Consider the following 9,868-nt stretch of genomic DNA (forward strand, 5'->3'; position numbering starts at 1 on the left):
ATCTGAACCTGTTCAGTGGCCTGAGATGACTTCTGTTGTGACTTGGCGCTATATAAATCAACTAAATTGAATTGTTAATCATTTCTGTTTATCATCAGTGCAGATTTTAGACATGGACATCTGGAGCCTGAGATGTTTTTTTTGCCATAAGCAGAATTCCCTTGGAGATGTTGAACTACAGCTCGCTCATTCTCTCTGTCCATCCATCCTAATTCTATCGTTTCAGGACCCTGGGGAGCTGTAGCCCATCACCAGCGGTCACTACAGCTTTAGACTTGCAGAAAATAAATTATGTTCAGAGATAAAACTCTGCAACTAGTTTTAAAGAAAAATCTTGGATACATTCTAAAGTTCTGGGACACAAGAGTAAGGTCCTGAAACATCAGGAAAACAAGAACCCTCGTGAAGGTTGCAAGACATTTTGGAAACTCCCTCATGAACACCACCTTCAGTTTGTCATCAACATTCAGTCAATCAGATCCTAGTTTTAATAAGTAGCTTGAAAAACTCCGAACAGCAACTTTACTCAAACTGATGTACAAAGAAAGTTTGAGATTCTTGTGACCGAATCAGTTTGATGGCTGCAGCTCCTAAAATGATCCTGAACTGAAGTCCAGGTTCTGTCAGGTGAGCAGACGGCAGCTTCCTGTCGCTCTGAGCCTCCTCATCAGCTGCTCTGTAATCTGTTCTTCCTCATCAGCTGCTCTGTAATCTGTTCTTCCTCATCAGTTGCTCTGTAATCTGTTCCTCCTCATCAGCTGCTCTGTAATCTGTTCCTCCTCATCAGCTGCTCTGTAATCTGTTCCTCCTCATCAGTTGCTCTGTAATCGGTTCTTCCTCATCAGTTGCTCTGTAATCTGTTCCTCCTCATCAGTTGCTCTGTAATCGGTTCCTCCTCATCAGTTGCTCTGTAATCTGTTCTTCCTCATCAGTTGCTCTGTAATCTGTTCCTCCTCATCAGTTGCTCTGTAATCGGTTCTTCCTCATCAGTTGCTCTGTAATCTGTTCCTCATCAGTTGCTCTGTAATCTGTTCCTCCTCATCAGCTTCTCTGTAATATGTTCCTCTTCATCAGCTGCTCTGTAATCTGCTCCTCTTCATCAACTGCTCTGTAATCTGCTCCTTTTCATCAGCTGCTCTGTGATCAGTTTTAGCTTCAGAAGAAATCTGAATGTGCTTTGAAGTAGCAAACGTTCAAAGACGTGTTCTGTGTGTTATGTTGGACCGGCTGATATTAGAGGAGGGAAGGCGGTAAAACTCCTCTGGTTTCAGTGTAGATCACCACAGTCATCGCTCTGGTTTCAGAGTAGATCACCACAGTCATCGCTCTGGTTTCAGTGTAGATCACCACCGTCATCGCTCTGGTTTCAGTGTAGATCACCACAGTCATCGCTGCAGCTGAACAAATGTCACCGTTTGCTGCTCAGACGGATCCGGGCCACGTGAGCTCTGCAGGACGGGCAGTACGGACAGGACGGCTCAACGGGAAGCTGCAGGCAGAGCGAGCAGAGCTGAGTGGCTCTGTAAGGGCCTCTGTTAGTTTGCTGGAGTGGCTGCTGACGCGGAGCACACCTGGACTGACCCACCCTGACGGCAGCATCATGGCGCCAGTCGGTCTCAGGAGGGACGTCCAGGCGGCGTGGCTGGACAGTGTCCCCCGACACTCGGGAGTGCTCCGCTGCCCCTCCATTGACTCTACTAGACAGACGTACTTCCTGATGGTGCCCGTTGGTGCTGGAGGTGTTTATAGAGTGGTGAGGGGGGCCATGGGTGGCGTAGACATTCTGTGGACCAGGCAGGGTGGCAGGACCAGTTCTGGGTCTGGGGAGGGAGGAGGTTCCAGAGGGAGGCAGGGTGCGGCAAGGAGCTCTAGGAAGAGTGCCGTAATTCAGGGCAACACTGCGGAGACCTGAGGCGGTCTGACCCCTATCAGACACAACCAGAAACTGCTGCTGGGGGGGGCATGGAGGTCCTGAGGAAAGGATATCCAGAGAGAGAAGACAAACACAGAGGAGCAGAGAGGGAGGAGTTAGAAATAAAGAAAAAAAACGTAAAATTAAGATCAACAAATCTCTTCCTGAACTGTCAATCAAAACCATGAAAGCAGCTGATCTCAGACTGCATCAAGATGGCTCCTCTTTCTCCACACTGACTGATCCATGACTCAGATCATGGCTGACAATAAACAAAGCATCACTCGGAAGGTACTGGAGTATTTAAGCTGATATTTGGTGTGCTAGTTGCTGGGAGTCTTTTCAGATACTCTGAGTGTAAACACTGGTCAGAATCTCACTGCAGCGTGCGATCATCATTTTTCTACATCACATGATCGTGGTTTAAAAGTCTGGCATAAAAAGCAGAGGGCAACGTGAACGTCTTCAAGGAAGGTTAATTTTACACCTTAATGATTATTTTCTGACGATTTGTTTTTTATTCCAGCAGGAAGTTTGTGCAGAAAATCTCCAGCAACTCAAAAGCTGTAAATTCAAATTCAGAACAAACTAAAACAATAAAATGTAAAATAAAAACAACGTTTCTGACTTCCTGAAGGACAAATAAGGAGGTGAAAGGTTGGCAGGTTACCTGAGCGTCCCCAGGTTGAGGGCCCCAAGCTGGGGGGCCGTGATGGCTGCAAGTGTGGGTGCAGTGGAGCTGGGGGGCCGTGGTGTCGGGGGTGGGGGAAGGAGTGATCTTTTGTGAAGGAGGAGGAGGTACTTTGGTGACGCAGGGGGAGTGAGGAGGAGTGAAGGTCTGAGTGTCTGATGGGGGCTCTAGACAGGGAGGGGTCCTTTCAGGACGATGTGGAGGAAGGATGGAGTGAAAAGAAGATGAAAAGGTTAACGTGATGAAGGAAAACAAAATTCACACAAAACAAAATGTGATGAAAAACTGGTTTCTAATAGAGTTCAGTTTATGGGCTTTCTGGGCCACCGTAGTTATCAATAATCCTGACCTGATGAGAACAAAACAGAGACATGAGTGTTTCAGCTATCGGTTCGGATCAGGCCAGTTTCTCCTCTTAAAGTCTAACAGAGACACTAAACTGCTGATAAATGTTTGATGTGGCAGCCTGAGGCGACTCCTGGGGCTGAATATGAGCTGAAGGAAGCAGCAGAGATGAAAGCAGCTGCTGCTTCTAACACGGACAAGACAAATATTTCACCTCAGCGCTGCCAGAAATCATCTCAGCTTTGAGTCCTCATGACATTTAAATCCTGACAAAAACTCGTTTAATGAAGGCGTTGATGCATAATTTGATAAAACACAAAAAGGGCTCAACTTGAAACTCAATCAGGAACAGAGGTTAGGATTCTTGACTGTACAGTAGTCCCTCGCTACTTCGCAGTTCAACTTTCGCAGACTCGCTCTTGCACGGTTTTTCAAAATAAGATTGGACATGACACAATTGGCTGAATGATGGATGAGGTGAAAGATCGGCATGGAATTTTTTTATTTAAAACAATTTATTATAAATTATTTAGCACCTGCTGCATCTGTGTGCAGCCCAAAGGTGCAGGGAGAAGCTTCCTCCTGAAGCATGTCAGGATCTCCGCTCTGCAGCGGAGAAGTGGGCGTGGCCGAGAACAATGGCAGAGAGAGGGGAGATCATGACATGCTGTGCTCTTTCAGAGTGTAGAAACGTTGTTTAGAACATTGCAAGACTGTGGGAAGGGTTTAAAATGCATATATATACACATATAAACTAAAAGACAGGTCCTAGTTGAGGGACCAGACAAAGTGCAGCCCAAAGACCCCTATGATGAATAAAATAAATGGACTTGTTGTTCCCTTGCCCGGACGTGGGTCACCGGGGCCCCACTCTGGAGCCAGGCATGGAGGTGGGGCACGCGGGTGAGCGCCTGGTGGCCGGGCTTTTACCCATGGAACTCGGCCGGGCACAGCCCGAAGAGGAGACGTGGGTCCCGCTTCCCATGGGCTCACCACCTGTGGGAGGGGCCAAAGGGGTCGGGTGCAATGTGGGATGGGTGGTGGCCGAGGGCGGGGACCCTGGTGATCTGATCCTCGGCTACAGAAGCTGGCTATTGGGACGTGGATTGTCACCTCACAGGTGGGGAAGGAGCCTGAGCTGGTGTGTGAGGTTGAGAGGTTCCGGCTAGAAATAGTCGGACTCACCTCTACGCATGGCTCTGGTTCTGGAACTAGTTTTCTTGAGAGGGGCTGGACACTCTTCCACTCTGGAGTTACCCCTGGTGAGAGGCGCCGAGCAGGAGTGGGCATACTTATTGCCCCCCATCTTGGTGCCTGTGTGTTGGGGTTCACCGCGGTGAATGAGAGGGTGGCCTCCCTCTGCCTAGTGTGGGGGGACGGGTTCTGACTGTTGTTTGTGCTTATGCACCAAACGGCAGTTCAGATTATCCACCCTTTCTGGAGTCCTTGGAGGGGGTACTGGAAAGTGCACCTCCTGGGGACTCGCTTGTTCTGCTGGGGGACTTCAATGCTCATGTGGGCAATGACAGTGAGACCTGGAGGGGTGTGGTTGGGAGGAATGGCCCCCCTGATCTGAACCTGTGTGGTGTTCTGTTGTTGGACTTCTGTGCTTGTCATGGATTGTCAATAACGAACACCATGCTCAAGCATAAGGGTGTCCATATGTGCTCTTGGCACCAGGACACCCTAGGCCGCAGTTCGATGATCGACTTTGTCATCGTCTCATCTGATCTGCGGTCACATGTCTTGGACACTCGGGTGAAGAGAGGGGCAGAGCTGTCCACTGATCACTACCTGGTGGTGAGTTGGCTCTGATGGTGGGGGAGGATGCCGGTCAGACCTGGCAGACCCAAACGTGTTGTGAGGGTCTGCTGGGAACGTCTGGCAGAGTCTCCTGTGAGACAGAGCTTTAACTCCCACCTCTGGGAGAACTTCGAACGTGTTCCGGGGGAGGTAGGGGACATTGAGTCAGAGTGGGCCATGTTCCGTGCCTCTATTGTCAAGGATGCTTACCGGAGCTGCGGCCGCAAAGTTGTTGGTGCCTGTCGTGGCGGCAACCCTCGAACCCGGTGATGGACACCGGCGGTGAGGGATGCTGTCAGGCTGAAGAAGGAGTCCTATAGGGCCTTTTTGGACTGTGGGACCCCGGAAGCAGCTGATGGGTACCGGCAGTCCAAGCGACATGCGGCTCGGGTGGTTGCTGAGGTAAAAACTCGGGCATGGGAGGAGTTTGGAGAGGCCATGGAGAATGACTTCCGTATGGCTTCGAGGTGATCCTGGTCCACCATCCGGCGTCTCAGGGGGGGAAAGCGGTACGCCACCAACACTGTTTATAGTGGGAGTGGTGCACTGCTGACCTCAACTCGGGATGTCGTGGGTCGGTGGGCAGAATACTTTGAAGACCTCCTCAATCCCACCAGCATGTCTTCCACTGAGGAAGCAGAGCCTGGGGACTCTGGGTCGGGCCCTCTAATCTCTGGTGCCGAGGTCACCGAGGTGGTTAAAAAGTTCCTCGGTGGCAGGGCCCCGGAGGGTTGATGAGATTCGCCCAGAGTTCCTTAAGGCTCTGGACGTTGTAGGGTTGTGTTGGCTTACACGACTCTGCAAGATTGCGTGGACATCGGGAGAAGTTCCCCTGGATTGAACATGTTCTACTGCTGGAGACACCATCAGCCAGGAGTGGGCTTGTTTGTGTCCAGAGAAAGCAGACATGATGTTTCTGAAGACAAACTGTTCAGTGAAAAGGTCCTCAGTGTGTAGCAGTGAGCATTAGACACCGACGTGTCACTGGTTTGAAACTGGTCATTTGACCTAGAAATTATTTGATTGTTTTTATGTAAGAAAACTACTTGGAATAGAAATACCAAAGTAAAAAAATAAAACTCACAATTTGTACTGTAATGTGTAACGTAATTTTATTCGTTAGAATTAATATTAATTACAAAATTGGTACAGAAAAAAGAACCGTCCAGGAACAGACACCAAAGTGAAAGTACCGACACCGGTACAGATTTTTTTAGAACGGTATCCAGCCCTAATTATATCTATCCATCTATCCATCTATCCATCTATCCATCTATCCATCCATCCATCATCTTTACCCGCTTATTCCATTTTGGGTCACGGGGGTCGCCGGTGCCCATGTCCAGCAATCACTGTGCGAGGGGCGGGGTACACCCTGGACGGGTCGCAAGTCCATCACAGGGCCACATAGAGACAAACGAGACAAACAACCATTCACTCTCTCACTCATACCTAGGAACAATTTAGAGTTACCAATCAGCCTAACATGCATGTTTTTGGTCTGTGGGAGGAAACCGGAGCACCCGGAGGAAACCCACGCATGCACGGAGAGAACATGCAAACTCCACCCAGAAAGGCCCCTGGACCGGGGTTTGAACCAGGATAACCTGCTTGCTGAGAGGCAGCAGCTCTACAAGTTGTGCCACCGTGCTGCCCCAATTATATATGAAAACATGTTTTGTTGCCTTCTCTCACCCAGTGCATCTCTCACTGCTTTAGCTCTTGTGGTTTCCCCTCAAAGCCCCAGAGTGCTGAGTGCACACACTACCAGTGACCTCCATTGTATCAGAGCTCAGAATTGATCTTTAAACTGAAAGGATCGTTCATATGTCATATATGCTACATCAAACATTGTAGTTAAATAAAAATGAACCCCTGTCAACATCAGAGCATTCTGCTGCTCATAGTTGAAGATTTTATTTTGATACGACTTATTAAACATATGACCAGTGGTGGGCACAGTTCTGCTAATCCACCAACAGCTAACAGCAGAACAAATCTGTTTAGCAGATTAGCGTTTCTGCTAACGGTTTCACCAACTTTAAGTCTGTTAACAAAATTCACAAGTTTGTTCCTGTCTGTAGTGGGTGCATCTCGAAGAATCAGTTATTAGCTTACTACGTGACGAGACGTGACTGGTCAACACAGCTTCAACTGGAAGGAGACAAAGACGAGTGACGCAGCAGACTGAGTGACAGTCAGCTTAGTGTTAGCTTTTGTTAATATTTTTTACATGTTTAGTAGTTTGGCATTAGCAAAGCTAATATTTTAGTTAGCAGAATAAGGGTTAGTGAAGCGAACTTTTTGGTTAGCTGAGCTCACCACTGAAAATGAGCCTAGAAAAAACAGTGTTTGGATATATTTTAGTGAATCATCTGACCTTTGACTGTTTTAATTTACAGTTGATGAAACCAAAAATCACCTCCATGTTAACCTGCTCAGTTGTCCTTTTTAGTTGTTTTTTTTACTTCTAATTATTTTGGTTTCCTTGAAAAAAATCTTTGTCATTTTATTTTTTAAACTGGAACTCTGGGTCGCTGCAGTTTGATGCAGGAAACAAAGCAAGCGGCAGTAAATACCCGACCATCAGGTGGCAGCAGTGAGCATCTGAAGACTGAGTGAGTGAGTGAGTGAGTGAGTGAGTGAGTGAGTGAGTGAGTGAGTGAGTGAGTGAGTGAGTGAGTGAGTGAGTGAGTGAGTGAGTGAGAGAGAGAGAGAGAGAGAGAGAGAGAGAGAGAGTGAGTGAGTGAGTGAGTGAGTGAGTGAGTGAGTGAGTGAGTGAGTGAGACCTACACAAGAGTGTGGGGGGTTCAGTGGTCTCAGCCCGATGACGGTTCCACTCAGACTGTGAGCGAGACGCCGCAGGTTTTCTGCGCTGTAGCTTTCGTCTTCAGTCGGCAGCAGCTGCTGAGGAAACGGTTTGATCAAATAATCACAAATTTATTTATTACAAACATTTTTATCAAAGTCTCAGATTTATACAAGCAACTAAAATATTTACAAATGCTATTTAAAGGCATTTATAAGCCAAATCATCAAAAACTAAAAAAGGCAAAGTTTACAAACTGTATTTCAGCACATTTAAACAAATTAAAATGTGTTTTCAGAGTTTGAATTTTATTCATTCATTCATTCATTCATTCATTCATTCATTCATTCATTCATATGTCATTAAAGACATCGTCCATGGCAAAAGTCTTAGTGGAAATATGCTCATAAAGAGTTTTTTTGGGGCTCGTTTTTTTACTACACTTAAAAAAAAACCCACTAAAGCAACAGTGATGCTGAGCATTTGTAAATCTGAAATGAGAATTTTGACTTGTGTCTCTGACCGGCTGGTATGTCGTGTTTAAACAACAGAATTTGTCAGTCTGAGTCGCACCTTTTGCAGAGGTGTAACAGGAGTTCTGTAGGCATATTTTTCAATCTCAGCTGTTGGTGTTTTGGACCGCCCACTTCCAGACGTTATTCTTCTTACACCTACAGAAACACAATATTAAATTTATTATTACCTTTAGTACAAAATGTAACAACAACAAGTTTGTTTGTCTTGATGCTATCAAACTAACAGTTCTATTATTATATACACATTTTGTTGTACCCATAAGGTCAACCACAGTCTGGATCTGGAACCAAACTAGGTCTTATTTGGTTCCAGATCTGTTAAATTATTATATATACAGTCAATTATTATAATTATATTACATTTATACATTATTATATATACACAGTCTTATTATATATACAGTCAATTATTATATATATATATATATATATATATATATATATATATATCCCTCGCTACTTCACGCTTCGTTTATCACGGTTTTTCAAAATAAGATAGGACATGACACACAATTGGCTGACTGACGGATGCACAATTGGCATGGATTTTTATTTAAAATAAATTATTTTGAATTATTTAGCACCTGCTGCACCTATGTGCAGCCCACACTGCAGGAAAAGCTTCCTTCTGAAACGTGTCATATCACCGTTCTGCACCAGAGAAGTGGGCGTGGCCAAAAGCACTTGCAGGTGGCAAAATGCAGCAGGAGGCAGAGAGCTGAAATCATGACATGCTGTGCTCTTTGAGAGCGTTCAGTTTAGAAACATTGTTTAGAAAGAGTGTGGGAATGGTTTATAACACCTTCAAATATATATAAATACTAAAATAAGCTACTACTACTGTATCCCTATTTCACATTTTTTCACTTTATATATAGTTCTGCCAATCGGGGAGTGGTGGCGCAGAGGTTAGAGAAGGTGGGCCTGTGATCGGAAGATCGCCGGTTCAAGCCCCGGTACTGACAACATCAAAAATGTGGGTGGGGTAGGTGAAGCACCCACACCTGCCCCCACCCTCATTCGTCCCACTCTGGGCCCTTGAGCAAGGCCCTTAACCCCTACTATCTGCTCCTCCGGGTGTCCTAGATAGCAGATTTCTGCTCCACACAGAGGGCTGTGGTAGCTCGGTGGTCTGTGGTTGCGTCAGGAAGGGCATCCGGCGTAAAAATAACTGTCACGTCTTCGTGCGACTTAGTTCGCTGCGGCGACCCCTAACGCAGGGAGCAGCCGAAAAATAAATAAATAAATAAATAAATAAATATATATAATATATATACACACATGTGTAGAACCACTAGACTGAGGAACAGCTTCTACCCTGAGGCTGTTAGACTCATGAATATCTAACCAGAATAATCACTGTGAAAAAATCACATCATGTTGCTGCTGATCTGTTTCAATGTTGATGCGTTCATGCGTGCTCATCAGCTCACACAGGCTCATGTTCAGGTTTGTGCTGATGTTCGACGTGATGTTTTTATGTTATTAGTGCTTAGTGTATATTTAGTTGATGTTGTTCTTAGTTAATATCTTGGATTTTATCATTGTTTTCTTTTACATTTTGTTCTTGGATGTAACTGGGACCCTGTGTACATAATTTCGCTCCACCACATGAGGTGTGAATGACAATAAAGAATCTCTGACTCTGACACACGCACGCACACACACACACACACACACACACACACACACACACACATACATACATACATACATACATACATACATATATACATACATACATACATATATATATATATATATATATATAT

The 9,868-nt window shown here is 45.8% G+C and overlaps 1 protein-coding gene across 1 annotated transcript; it reads right to left on the bottom strand.

Moving 5' to 3' along the window:
* Nucleotides 1-654: 654 nt before the first annotated feature.
* LOC119413391 (inactive ubiquitin carboxyl-terminal hydrolase 54) lies at nt 655-8,231 on the bottom strand (the record flags this gene model as incomplete). The annotated part of the gene is given in 4 exon segments (XM_037680443.1): nt 655-1,971; nt 2,583-2,787; nt 7,545-7,658; nt 8,134-8,231. Coding segments are annotated over 4 exon segments (980 nt in total), but the record flags the coding sequence as incomplete, so codon positions are not given.
* Between the last annotated feature and the right edge of the window lie 1,637 nt (nt 8,232-9,868).

Source organism: Nematolebias whitei, chromosome 1, assembly GCF_014905685.2.
Source record: "Nematolebias whitei isolate Nwh7 chromosome 1, NemWhi1, whole genome shotgun sequence".
NCBI lineage: Eukaryota > Metazoa > Chordata > Actinopteri > Cyprinodontiformes > Rivulidae > Nematolebias > Nematolebias whitei.